This window comes from Mus caroli, chromosome 14, assembly GCF_900094665.2.
Source record: "Mus caroli chromosome 14, CAROLI_EIJ_v1.1, whole genome shotgun sequence".
Classification (NCBI taxonomy): domain Eukaryota; kingdom Metazoa; phylum Chordata; class Mammalia; order Rodentia; family Muridae; genus Mus; species Mus caroli.
Window position 1 is genome coordinate 3,542,985 of NC_034583.1, and position 15,209 is coordinate 3,558,193.

Here is a 15,209-nt window from a genome sequence, read left to right on the forward strand (position 1 = left end):
TACACAGCTATGGTAGTGAAAAGGTCAACCAAGAATTTCATCCAAAGCTACAGTTGCTAAGCAACCCTCCTTAGAAGTTCTACAACATTGCTCAAGCATATTGCGGGTGCCACCAACTGGATTCAAAATAAATATGAATAACATCTTACCTGGACACTCCAAAGCAGGAGGGAGGGAGGTTCCTTGCTTACCTTTTGGGGTTGGACACTAAAGGCTGGTTCACTGTTAATTTGATTGATTGGCTTCAAATGCTTCTTTTACAGAAAAGGATACGGCCAGGTACAACGGGTTTCCTATTCACCAGGGCGAAGGACAGCTCAGTTTTGAGAAAAACCACGGAGGGCTTGATGAGATGTTGGCCAAATCTAAATGACATGGTTTCACAGTAAAAGCTGGAAGAAGAAATAATTTAGGAAATGAGCATTCAAAAGAGAAAGCAATGAAGTTCATGTACCACTCTTAAAAAGGCAAATTCCATTAGTAAAGACTCTTATATGGAATGAGGATCCCATTTAAACTGGTCCCTTTTAATTGTCCCTCAGATGAACTCCAGATAAAGTCCTCCTGGAATATTCCCATCTTGCTACAATGCAGCCTAGATTCAAGTGAATGCTGTCCAGTAGAACCTGGGACATTCAAAGTGCTGGAACACTCACACTTTTTTTTATTATATATTTTCTTTATATACATTTCAAATTTCAAATGCTATCCCGAAAGTTCCCTATACCACCCCCCAACCCCCCACCCCTGCCCTGCTTCCCTATCCACCCACTCCTGCTTCTTGGCCCTGGCATTCCCCTGTATTGGGGCATATAAAGTTTGCAATACCAAGGGGCCTCTCTTCCCAGTGATGACCGACTAGGCCATCTTCTGCTACATATGCAGCTAGAGACATGAGCTCTGGGGGTACTGGTTAGTTGATATTGTTGTTCCACCTATAGGGTTGCAGACCCCTTCAGCTCCTTGGGTGACAAAGCAACCTTTCATGCCTAAATCTCTGGCCCTTCAGATTGTCACCTCAAACCTACAAGGTCTTATTTGTCGAATACTTACTTTTGTCCACTGATCTTGTCATCTCAGTTAATATGCAAATAACCATTGTGAATGAGTATAAATCTAATTCTTAACAGCTTCTTTTAAATGGTTTTATCTTTGTTTGTGTAATGCCAATTTAACACAAGTACAAACACTGTTTGACCTTGCCTACAATTACAAAGCACACATTCCCAGAGAACTATTGTAATTCAATTGACAAAATTAGAAAGAAACTGAAGGAATGAGCAAAACAGTTTTAGGTGAGTTTCCTGCTCTCCCAGAGAGAGGTCAGATAATGAATGCTCATCTTCCCACACCTCCTTTTTGGGAGAGGCCCAGAGAAAATGTTACAGTTGATATACAATCTCCCCAGGAGCTTATGAGTTGAGCACTTGGTGAAGCTGTTCTTCAAGTTTTTCAAAATGTTAGGAGAAGGGGGTTGGTTGGAGAGTGTAGAATAGTGGGTGGGCTGAGCTTTGAAGGCTACACCTGCCTTTTAGTGGCTCTCTCTCTCCCTTTGATCTCTGTCAACCAAGCTACAGCTTGCTCCCACCACCATGATTTTCTATAAATTAGAACTCTGAAATCTTGAACCCAAATAAATCCTTGCTACTGCAAGTCATTTCTAACAAACCATTTGTCAGAGCAATGTGAGAGAGAATGAACACAAGGGAGAATGAAGTGAAACTGGGCAGCTTGGATGGACCAAAGCTACCCACGCTCCAGATATAATCTCAACGAGGTAACGCCTACCATGAAAATGACTCCTAAGTGACCAAGGTCCCTACACTTGCCTTAGTCAAGTGAACAGTCAGGAGCCAGTGGCCAACCTAGAAAAAAATACAGGGATGAAAGATGAAAAATAATCAGAAAAAAAGGATGAGGTTAGAAAATGGAAAGCTATTCTGTAAAGTATACCAATAAGTGCAAAATGATTTAATACAGTGAGAGATATGCCCGTATTAATACCTGTAGGGTAGTAGATGGGAACATGACTGAAATTCTGGTGCTAAGGACTCAGATGGGAAGACTCATGTCAAGGACAAAGATACTTGTTTTTTAAAATTCTTACAACCAACTCATAGAAATTAAGGGTCAGCAAGGCTTCAAATATTGTCTAACCAAATGGATTTGCAGGTATGCTGAGAAGCTACCAGAAATGTGAATTTGCATCTCCTATAGCTCCAACCATGTTACCTTGAATTTTTTAAGGTTAATGTATCACCATATTCTATAGATAAGGCTCTTCTCACTCCCTGAATCTAGGTCTTAGCAATCGACTCAAGTGCCCTTTGTTCTCTAGCACACTACTGCTTTGGGAGTTGTCATGGAGAACAAAGTGAAACAAAAGACAAATCCATCAGCTGACCACTGCACAGAAGGCTCTTTCTTAAAGCTGAACTGTCTATTCTGTTCAAGTGTGAAGCTGCTTCACCAGAGTTAACACATCAGCAAACAGAGACACAAACCCACACCTAATGCCATTGTCTGAGCCACTGTCTAACAATGCAAGGAGCAACATCTCTGACATGTGTTTGCATGAAGGATAATTGGACAAACTTGACTTAAGCATGTGCTCTAACTGATGGGCTGCTGTCATTTTGAGCCCTTGATTTGCACCTTCCTTGGTCTTATTTGTCTTTCATTTTGTTCTTGTTTTTCTTTTCATCCTCTATGCTCTAAACCACTCTATCTCCTTCCAACTCAGGGATTCACTATAGCACGATTAATATAGTTCTTATCTTCTTTATAGATTTGTGTGCATGTCGTCTATATCTCAAAAACAAGGAGGGCTCTCAAAAACATTGAACTTTAATTTTTATGTATTATTTATTTTAAACCTCATTTGTTTCTTAATTGTCTTATCCCCCCAGTGTTGCTAAAAATAATGAATGGGGGCTCATTTCTTCTCATAGCAAACCACAGTGGGTTTTGTGTACAGTCTGCTTCTTCTCAAAAGTTAGTCTAGCCACAATATTTTATCACAAATAACACTGTGACTTCTATCCTAATGGACATCATATTGTGCTAGGACAGGGTTTTAGGTTATAATGTCACTCAGCTTTTCTAAGATATGTCTACCAGTTTTCACTTTTAAAGGTAATATCCAAAGACAGTGTTTTCCTCTGTCCTTACTATCACTTGATGCTATATGCTTTCATGACTGATAGTTAAAATGGTAACCCAGGCACAGCTTATCCAATAGCTTTTCCTTATCCCTACCTAAACCATTCTCACTCCAATGCCTAAAAGAGACCAGAAAAATGACACTACTGGTTTGAACAATGAAATCATTATGGATGGAGGAAATGTTACAAGGCTGTCCCCTAGATGAAGAACAACAAGGGATCCAGTTCTCCTTCGGGTATTACTTCCAGTGATAGGTTACACAGTCCCAAGTGGTCATCCCCAAAATACATAAAGCAACATTATATGGACTAACAGACTATATTTATATGAACATATATATGTGAATCTGAGTGTACACGTATACATGTGTGTGTAACAATAATTAAAGAAGAATATGAAGTTTAGAAAAGAGAGAAATTTAGAGTGGAAAAGAGAGAAATAGAGATTATGCATATACAGTACTCATGAGTAAAATTTTAAAAATAAATAAGAATGGTATCTCTCAACTCACTTATCACTAATACTTCATCCTCATTTTTAAAGTTACTCTTCTTCTATTTCCTGATTTTCCAGAGTCCACAGAATGGTCTAAATATTCAGTATGATAATTACACTTTACCATCTGTTAATTTTTCGGTTGTTGCCCTAAGGAATAAAATCTACTAATTTTGTCATAATTAAAATCATTAATTTTCTTTTGATATTTTCCTCTATGATTTTTATTTAACAAATATTTCTCCATCATAAGGTCACAAATGTGAATTTTAGGATTTTCTTCTATAAGCTGTTTATCTTCATTCTTAACACTTAGTTGTATGCTCCGTGTGAGTTTTTGCTTAAATTATGAAGTACTGGGAACTCCTCCATGGCTGCTGACGGTCCTCACAGAGCTTCTTTGGTTTTCCACATAAGATTCATTTAGAAGTAATGTGATTGCTCTCACTTTTAACTCAAAAAATTTTTTTTTCCTTGAGAGGTCTCTGGCAATGTATTCAAAAGTAGATGTAACAAAAGAATCTTTGTCCTCTTCTTAAAATTATAATGAATTAGCATAAACTTTTCTTTTGCTATTAAGAATAATATCCTTGATAAGTTTTAATTTAAAAAGAAAAAACTTTTATACTGAGCTAGGATGAATAAAATCTAAATTTCCCATTTTAAATAAACAAAATTCTACTACATATATATGTGTAATACAATTTTGTATTCTTTGCCATCAATGTGATATACTTCATTAGCAGATTGCTGAATATATTTAACTATTCCTAGCCACTTGGAGTATCTTACTCTTTTGTTCACGATCATATTGGCTTTCTGGGTGTTGTAGGTGAAGTTGGCCAAACGTTTTTAAACTAACTTACCAGTTAGTCATTGTCAACATCTACCTAAATATACTGGCTTGGTTTACTTGTTTTAAAAGAAAATGTACACCTACTTTCTGTTACTTTAGCAGTGGTTTTCAACCTGTGGGCCATGGCCCTTTTATAGGTGTCATAGCATATTAGATATTTGCATTATGATTCATAATAGTAACAACATTTCACTTTTATAGTATCAATGAAATAATTTATAGTTGGGGTCACTATGACATGATGGACTTTATTAAGGGGTTGCAGTATTCGTGGGAAGGTTCAGAACCAGTGCTTTAGGGTTCAGCAGAGCTCTGTCAAGCTGTGCCCCTTTTCCTACTGCAGGAGGAAGTTTGACAATCACCATAACGATTTAAAGTCTCTGGTTACCTAAGTGACTTTTTTTCTTGTACTAATTTCTAAGTCTTTTCACGCCAATTTTAATTTTACTCATAAAGTAATAATATAATGGGTTAAGAATATGATTAATAATCACTGTTTTGAATTTTATCAAACTGTGAATAGTTTTTAACCCATCATTCAAGGTTTATCTGTAACTTATTAAGTTTTTGTTAAAGAATCAACAAAGGTTCTTCAGGTTTTATTAATTTGGCCCCATTATTCATTTTCTACACTTTTGTTTCTTGCTTAAAAGTTCTTCATCTTTCCGCTTTCTTCAAGTTAACTTAGTGGAGGCAAACACAGATTGTATGCTGGTTCTCTTCAGTAGCTACAGCTACATGTTGCTATCAAAGATGCCCATTAGCTGTATCTTTTCTAGGGTTTTTGTTATTTCTCAGTTCCCAGAAACCTTGGTCCTTGTCATGATTTTCTATTTAACTTGAGGGTTATTTCATAGTGTGCCTTTTAGTTTCCAAACACTTCAGATGTTTCTGCTATCTGCCTGTTCATAGGTCTAATTTACCATGCCATGGAGAAGAAAACCTTTGTGCCAGTTTTTGCATTTGAGGTTTCTTCCTGAAACATTACAGGGGAACCATATCCCTAACTCAAACAATGCAAAACAAAATGCATTCTGTTCTCATTCAGCTCTATGTGTGTGTTTGTATTTCAATATATGTTTTAATCTATAATATATTCAATATATCAACATTATAGAATTCAATCTTGAATCATTGTTGTCCAAATCTTTGCCTCTGCTTTTCATCTCTGCTTCATTATTTCCTAGTAGAACTGAGTTAAATCTCTAACTATAGTTGTCAAATCAATGGCAGAAGCCATAACTTCCAGTTTTGCACATCACAATGTTACATACTCATGCATCTACATTCTGACTTATCTCACTATTTATTGCTTTGCTCATATTTCACAAAGATGGACTTTTTTCATCATCCCATCTTCAGCCTGGACCCTTTTTAGATGCTTTTAAGATAAAGAAATCATGTACCCTAGCATCTTGTTTTCTCTCCCTTAGCCAAGATGCCTGGTAAATTTAACCCCTATGGTTCTGCCACTCACTCATTACATTTGGTGCCATTATCCAATGTTGTCATTTAGTTTGGCTCTCTTTTTTTCCTCACTCATGCCTATCTCAATTAAGGTAAGATCTCCACCTTTCTGATTAGGTGAGGCTGGGTGATGAGTGAACCCCTCATCACTGGGATTATACAGGTGTGTCCAGACTGTCCATGGATTCTGTGAATTGCACTCAGGTCCTCATCACGTACTCTATTGAGCTTTCCCCACAGCACCCTTAGCTCACCCTTACCCCTGCTGCTGTCTTTCAGATACTACACTCTATCTTTCTCATGTTTGAATTTTGGACATGTCCAAATGACATGGCCTATAATTTCAAATAATTGCATTATTTTTCAATGTCACTGCTCAATTTTCCATCTTATCAATATGCTGCATGTTCACAGGTGAAACACCCTCTTCCTCATACTGTGAAGCAATGGCTTCCAATATAGCTGCCTCTTTAACCTGAGCCTCCTCTGGTTATTGCTGCACAATTTTCTTCAAAATTCAGTTATCCCTCTAACTGAACACCCATGTTCCTTATACTATCTTGACTTGGTTAGAGTTTTACTGCTGTGAGAAGACACCATAACCAGGACAATTCTTATAAGAGCAACATTTAATTAGGGCTGGCTTATAGGTTCAGAGGTTCAGTCTATTACCATCAAGGTTGGAGCATGGCAGCATCTAGGAAGGCATGGTGCAGGAGGAGATGAGAGTTCTACATCTTCATCTGAAGGCTGCTAGAAGACTGGCTTCCAGGCAGCTAGGACTAAGGTATTAAAGCCCATGCCCACAGCAACACACCTACTCCAACAAAGCTATGCCTTCTTATAGTGCCACTCCCTGGGCCAAGCAATACAAATCATCACAGGTCTTTAAAAATCTTCTTAGTGAAGAAATTTCCTGAATATCAATTCCCTAAAATCAAAAGTTGTCATTACTAACTGATTAAAAGAATCTAAATTCTCTACTTATCATTTTGTAATCTTCCTCCTAGATTTCCTTATTTATTTTTGTTGTACTCTTGTTTCTAAAATTAATTTTAGAAAGGTTCTACATGTATATAGTATGAAAATTTATTCATAATAATATATCTAGTTAACCCTTTCATTTAAATAAGCAGTCTGTAATAACAGTCTAAACTCTAAGTTTGACTGTTTCAAAACTTCTGACCTTGGCTTCTTTGTATCCTCACACAATTGTAGAAGATAATTGGCTGACATGCAGATTACTTTTTAACACAGGATGTTCTGGTTTCTAATCTCAAAATAAGGTAAGACTATATATTAATATCCTTCCATTACCACATAAATTACCCCAAAGCCAAAGGCTATCATCTCCCTCAAGTCTCGAAACAGAATTTCTGTCTCTTCCTGGTGTCTGTTGGCTTACAACCACCCGCCATGCTCCTTGGCATGGAAACTCATCACTCCAGACTCGCTCTCCCCAGATACTCCATCTTGATGAAGCCTTTTCTGTATGTCTTCACATCTTATACTAATACAAACGGAGAGCAATACAGACGAGATATCTCATTTGGCAAACTTCTTGTTGCCTAAAGCTTTCAGTGAGACTCTTTCTCAGAACACAAAATGGATAACTCCTGAGGACAATACCTCAGGAAGACCACTTGCTTCTACACACAAGTGCACACACATGTCCATGTATCTGCACACACACTATTAACAGCATTAATGAGAGACGGTGGTATATTTAGGACCCAGCCTAACTTGCATCATGATATCCGAAGTAATCATATCTACAGAGTCTTCTAAGTAAGGACATATGCTGAAGATCCTTTCAGTGGGTAGGCGTGACTGAACTACCATTTGTGATAGCTTTATATCTCATAAAGTGTGTGTGAGGTCATTGGTTTCCATCACATTCTTTAGATGTTTGGTTTATCTTAAGATACTCTTTGGCACATGGTAACACTTCAGCTTTTCAAAGATTCTGATAGTTCTATTCATTCTGCTTTTCTCAATGGTCCATCTGAGTTTCCTCATATCTGTTTCATCCTGATGTTCTTTGAGATGAGAAAACTGAGATGCACTGGTCATTCATTCATTCATTCATTCAACTCTTAAGGCTTACTTATATCCAGTGTTTCCCCTGTATTCTGGCTATCCCGCCATGAATTTCCTTCCTTCTAACATTCCACTCTTACCAATAAACTCATATAATTCTATTACATATTTTTGAATTTGTCTAGTCTGCAAACAATTTATAACCCTGGATGCCCTCTGATCTCTTCACTAATTCTTCTTCTCCTTTGATGATAGACATAACTCTAAGCACTCTCTTTCTGGAGGAAGCAGGAATAAATGGAGGCAGAGTTAAGAATTCTCTACCTGATTTAGCTGTGCCATCCCCTCTCTGACCCTCTGCAATGACATGAACTTCTCACCTTCGGATCACATCTAAACCCAAGAGACGCTGGCATACATTAAGCATTCATCATTGTCTAGTACATGGCATAGGCAGCCAAAATAGTAATATTTTCAACTTCCTTCCTTCCTCTATAGTGGTCTAATACTGTCTCTCTGGTAACTGTACAAATTGCATAGCTAATAGACCTATTTCCCCAAATTTTAATTTCACTGAAAAAGAGAAATATTCCAGAGACTGTAAAGAGAAAACAAGTATGTATGTGGTTTACTCTGGTTCCACAGTAAGATTCAGCAGTGTGATGGGAAGATGCAGGCATCCAGGATCTGAAATTGTCTGCAAGAAGGAGATAAATATTAAATATTTTACTCTTATATGAACATGGCAAAAGCAATTTTATTTTAGGCCAAAGTAAAACTGCTGAATCATTTCTACCAAACATGAAAGTTAGATGTACTCTGTTAAATTTCCAAATGAAAATCATATCCAGAAAAACCTATTTCTTAGCCAACATGGAGATAATGATTTCTGGAATTCAGAAAATCAAGGACTTAGTTATGGGACTCACTCAATGGGTCATGCTCCTGAATTATATTTATTAATAGACTTCAGTCAATAAAGAACTTGGTGTTCTTTCCTGTTATAAAGAAAAGAGGAAGTAGGTATGATAACCAAAACCACGCTCTTATATATGTATGCTTTCTTTCTTATTCTTGATATTCTGTGGAAATAACTTGCTTTTGCTTTTAACCAAAACTATAAGGTTCTGGCATTTCCTACATCTCCCAAATTTCCATTCATGAAAAGTATCATCTTTCTACCTCCCTCCTATGACCTACGTGTGTCCTCTGTCCATCTGCTAACACCCTAGCTCCTCATCACTCTTGGAAGCTAGGAAGAGGACATGAGTTTTAAGAACTTCCTCTTCAAAGTTAACCAAATAGAAAGGAACTAGCACAGAGATTTCTGTGCCTTATATGAATAAGTCTGTGACTCAGCACAGCTGCTTGGTTTTGTTGCTGATAGCAATAGGGTTGAGCTACAGGGTTCATAGAATAAGGTTTAATGGCCAGACTGGACAGTGACAGATCATTCCATGGTTGGCCAGGTTTATCCCTGGCTTGCTTTTAAATATTATGCTAATGTCTCACTAAACTGCCAAATGCTTCAAATCTTGTTTCAAGAAAGAATAGCTAACTCTAGAATTTCTGGGTGGAAAGGGGCTTGTGAGATCACTTAGATCCAGCAGTCGCACTTTAGAGACACTAAGCATGTCCAGAATGCAAGTGGCCTACTCAAATGAGCACTGAACTTCAGTGGTCTCATGGCTCTTTATAAAGTGTAAGATTTAAGGATTCAATAAACTTGAGACCCTAATTTAAGAAGTTAAATTATAGATAACTCACTTTGGGGGCATCCCTTAGTACTAAAGCCATGAGCAATACTCGTCCTAAGAGATTCCACAGAGGATTCAGAATATAAGCCTATGTCTCTAAATTTCACATTACCTCTTCAAGCACAGACTACTATGAACTGACTTTTTAATTTTTATTTAGACCCCCCAAAATCCATGACCCATACTTGGAACCTCAGAACTTCCAGTAACCACATGACCAAACCCATAAAGATGAGAAATTCTATACCACTGACTACCAAGAAGCCACTGGGTCCCACTTCATAGTTAATACCTCCCTAGTCCATATAGCAAAACATTTCTCCAAGGCCAATGCAAAGATGCTATGTTTCTGCAAGCAGGCTAGCCATTCCAGCTGTAGCCTGCTGACTAGGAACATGTACTTCACCTGAGAGATACAAACAATGCATATTTTGCAACACAGCAGAGATACACTTTAACGTGGAGAAAGAACTCCCCTAGAATGCTAGCTATAAAGCCAAGCTGATTTAAATCAACTTGAAAGCTTTCAAAACAACCAGATTCATAGGCTCTGTCACACCCTAACTGCAACAGAACTTCCATAAGGGTTAGACAGACTTGGGTACAATATCTGTTTTCTTTTTCAATTGATCATATGAATGTGGCATGTTCCTTTGCCTGTTTGCCTCTGTGATACAGGGCACCAATAACTTCCTCCCATAGAACTTCTTAAGGATCTAGTAAGTATTTGGTTAACCGCTGCCTGTTTACCCCAGCAAAAAGTAGCCATGGATGTTTTTTAATGGCCAAGAGATAGTTGTTAATTAATATAAAATTTAATACTGGTAAGAAACATAGTACTGTTATTATCATAGAATGGCATCTAGTCAGTAAAGATAAAACAAAATTTGGCCCGGTACTGAGTAGATGATGCTACCTCTCTTGTGCCATGTGTCAGTTAAAACCCAGCATCCGAATAACAGGACCAGCAGCCGGTGCTTACTTCCTGCTTCCAGCCTGTAAAGGTTGGCATTAGACATATCCTTAAAGTTCTGGGAGGCCGTATGGAAGCAGCACTTTGCACACCTGCCTTCATACACCCTTCTGATTGCCACTTAGAACAATTCGTAGATTTAAAGATTACCATGTTCAGAAGATATTAAACTTGCAAGGCTATTGAAACCAGTGGCTAAATAGTTCTCAGGACATGTTTTGTAGTGTGTTGTAGTCAACAGTCGTGTAGAGGAGATGGCCCATTTCCATATAACTTTTGTCAATATTGGACATTCTCTAATACGCTAAATCTGTTATACAAATTGTCATTACTTACAAATTCAATATAGAGGGAATGACTTCTTCAAAATGTCCTAGACAGAGCAATCTACCATGAACACTAATGTCTCCTAGGCAACCAGGAAACCAAACATGATAAAAAGAAACACTGCTCCTTTTGTTAAAAGGTTGGAAAAAATGTCTTTTTTTTTTAAATGAGAAAATTGAAGATGTTATTTCATTAGAGCTGGGGGTGCTAAGGTTCACTGTGAATAATAAAACTATCTTCCAATTTTATGTCCTGACAAAACTCTGTGAATGGCAAAACTCTAGATTAACCTCTAGTAAGCCATCAGATGGCATGCCTTGGGCTTTTCTAATGGCTCTCTATCAGTGGGGCTGGGGAAATCTGTACTCCAGCATGTATGAAAACTAATTTAATGGTTCAACTGTGAGTTCAAGGCCAGACTGGTCTACAAAGCATGTTCCTGGACAGCAAAGGATGTTACATAGAAAACAAGGGAAAAGAAAGGGAAGAAGAACAAGGAAGAGGGGGGTAGGAAAGAAGGGGAGGGAGAGGGAGAAGAAGACAGGGAGAAGGAGGAAAAGGAAGAAAAAGAGGAGGAGGAGAAGGAGAAAGTAGCTAAGTTAAAACATGGCAGACATGCTTAAGGAATACTGCCGGCCTTTGATTCCTCTAAGAGTCTTGTGATTTATGAGTGTGTGCTGTCAGCTAGTTAGTAGCAGAATGAAACTGGATGATGACAAGAGAAGGAAAGAGCACGCCTTTAATCCCAGCACTCGGGAGGCAGAGGCAGGCGGATTTCTGAGTTCGAGGCCAGCCTGGTCTACAAAGTGAGTTCCAGGACAGCCAGGACTACACAGAGAAACCCTGTCTCGAAAAAAAAAAAAAAAGAGAGAGAAGGAAAGAGCACCATCATGTGAGAAGTCTTGGAGAAAGTCTAAATCATGGCTGTTCAGCAGAGGAGCCTGTTTGACTGTGCTCACGTGAAACTTGGAGCAGCATCAACTTTTATGATACTCAAAGACAAAAGAAGAAAAAAAAAGTATTTAAAGGCATCTATGTACCTGTGCATAAGGGGAAATCTAAAATTGACTGGTGATTTCCCTCATAATTGTAGAGTCAATTCTGTTCTTTTTTTCTGCATGCTTTCATCTTCTACAAAACCACAGGCAGGAGAGTCTGCCTAGAGACATCCAGTTCTCAGCTAATGAATGTAGATGTCAATGAACAGATGACTTGCATGCCACCACTACCTTGACTATAAAGTACAGCACTATATAGTCACAGCAAAAGTATAGTCTTCAATTTTATGTATGTTAAACTAAACACACAGAAAAAAACACAACAATATTTGTATTGCAGCCCTTTTTAAAAAAAAATCAACATCTTGTTTGTAGATAATTATCTCTGGGAATGACAGATGCTTAGGGAAAAGGGGCAGTTTCTAAACTGAAAGGTTAAGCAAGATATAACTCCTTTATCTCATGGAGGCTATGATTTAACTTAACAAAAAAGACAACCCAAGCATGTTTGCCTATTGACTGATAGCAGAAAGAAAATTACAGAATATTGTACAGGGAAAAGAAACCCTTGAACGTTGCCTCGTATTATTCTCTGGTTGGTCACATGTGATGTGCAGCATCCTTCTTCTCAATTGCTATGGTCCTTCTCATAGACTTTATGATAACCAGGTTGATATATTGAGTCACCAACCAAAATGGGGGTCAAAACCCTATCAGTGTCAATGTTAAGTCAACTACACTCGTCTAGTAGGTGAAACCACATGCTAGACTCAATCCATGAGTCTCTCAGAGGTTGAGAGACAATTAGGTCTTACCTTTCTTTATATCTTTGAAAAAAAGTTAAAAACAAAGAAACACCAAAGCATGAGTGCATACATTTTTATCATATTTTGAGTACTAATACTGAAAAAATTAACTTTATATACAAATTAATACAATAAGATTACTATCTCTGCACACAGGAAAAATGTATTCTACCAATTTCTGATTCAGGTGGACTTTGTGAATGTTTTTGTGTGTGTAACAAAGCAATACCACTCACAGGTTTTTGCTAACATAGTGTAGGGTTAATTACAGTGTCAAGTACAGCTATGTGTCACTTCTCTTCTACTTTAAGTGGTCTATTATACTCAGCAATGACTGATAATTTTATTTACTTAACAGTGTACCACAGATCATACAACCTAGTGAGGGGATGTCTAAAACTTTCCAATCAAAATATCCCCTTAACCCTCCTCTATAACAAATGGAAAACCCACTTTAAAACAAGAAGGTCTACATCCAGGGTTTGCCTCAAAGCCATCACAAACCCCCTACCCATTGAGTTCTTTCAGATCCTGATAAGGTATCAATTAAATGAGATCATAACAATAAAATTCTAGCCTCTTAGTTTTGTCCTGATTAAAGTCATCAAGGGCAAACTTTATTTCTACAGCAATAATCAAGGTTCTCATTCAAGGTTGTTGAAAATAAGCTTCCTCATTTGAACAAGCTTCTATTGTAAAAGATGAATTTGAATGCCAGTGGAGTTTTAACCTAATTTCTACCATAATGGGTTCACAATGCAGTGTCAGCTAGGGTTCCTTCTCAGGGTCTTTTGATATCTCTAAAAGACCTTCCTATCTCCCTAGACAAATAGGGTCCACTCAGCAGCTCTAGGAGTAATAGTAGGACTCTCTCTCTCTCTCTCTCTCTCTCTCTCTCTCTCTCTCTCTCTCTCTCTCTCTCCTCCTCCTCCTCCTCCTCCTCCTTCCTCCCTTCCCTCCTCCTTCTCCTTCCTTCCCTCTATCCTGCCTCTCCACCTGCCTCCCTCTCTCTCTCCTTCCCTCCATCTCCCATTTCTTCACCCTTTTTACTCTGATAGGTGATTGTCAGGGAAACACCATTACTACCCATCTTATTCTTAAACACCATTACTACCCTTTTATTCTATCTATCACCATTATAATACAGGAAAACTTTTAATTATTAGATTATTCCTTTGAACAGTAATGAGGCTCAGGCTGCCTACCAATGAGCATCATCAAACGCTGGTAATGAGCTAGCACACTGAGACCCAGCACCTGAATCCCATCATGTGAGTCCATTGTTCAGGCCAGGTGGGATACTTCTGTCTACAGGCAGGCTCCTGCAGGAGGGCTGGAGGTTGCAGGGTGCTTATTATGCATTCAATCTGGTCTCATGATTCACACTGACCTAAACAGCTTTCCTGTGTGGTCCTAGTCATTTACACACCAGTGATTACCTCCCCATAATAATGTCTCATTGTTTCCTTCTTCTTTATCCTCATCTTTGCTTTTAAAGGGCTTCCTGGAGCTGAACTTCTCAAAGGAAACACTACTAATTGGTCATTTTCTTATTGCTACTTTTGATCTCTTCATGACCTTGAAAGAAAAATAAACTCCAGAAACATTTGGGTGTGGGTATAGAGTCCTTTCTTGTTAATCCCATAGTGGCCAGTTGATTGCCCCTACACACAAGATGCTAGGTACATTCTAATGGCTATCTATAGTCTTCTGAGCACTACAAAAGACAGACCAAATCTACAGGAGACAGAAAATATTTGTCCTTTCCTCTAGGAAGCCTTCATGAAGTTATCTCTCTAGATAACTCAGAAAAATGTGACCAACTCCAACTCCATCTTTTCCCAGACTTTATAACCTTTCATAGTAGCAAGAGAACTTCATATCAACAACAGGTATTGTCTGCTTAGACAAAGCACTTGATCTATATCAGTTTGTGTCAACATTGTAAATCTATTCAGCCCATATAGAGTCAAGTAAAACCATAGAAGTGAAGCAACATGACAGAGCCCATTTCTCTTTAGCTAAGAGCTTACAGCTTCTCAGTAAACCAAGTGACCACCAATTACTGCTTTAAGGACAAGAGGCAGGAGGATCTAGAAAGACAACAAATTAAACATGAAAGAGACTGGTGCCTAACATAGGAGAATTATCCATCATATCTCCCATGTGTGTAACTCTGCTTACATCCCCTATAGATGCTTCTTCCTATCCACAAAGATCTCCACACTGGCACCACACAGGGATGCTCTGTTTAGGACTAAACAAGCCCTTGCTTTCAGTTTTATGAAAGTATAAGAAACCATTTCTGAAGTACTACATGGGGGT

The 15,209-nt window shown here is 38.1% G+C and overlaps 1 protein-coding gene across 8 annotated transcripts in view; it reads right to left on the reverse strand.

The window, feature by feature from the left end:
* The window catches only part of Fhit (fragile histidine triad diadenosine triphosphatase), a 1,519,265-nt gene that overhangs the window by 831,121 nt on the left and 672,935 nt on the right, over window positions 1–15,209 (reverse strand). For all 8 annotated transcript variants that reach the window (XM_021182255.1, XM_029468749.1, XM_021182256.2 and 5 more), the window contains one exon: window positions 274–392. In XM_021182255.1, coding sequence (XP_021037914.1) covers window positions 274–376 — 103 coding nt within the window. In that variant the 5' untranslated portion in view covers window positions 377–392. The remainder of the gene's footprint in view (window positions 1–273; window positions 393–15,209) is intronic.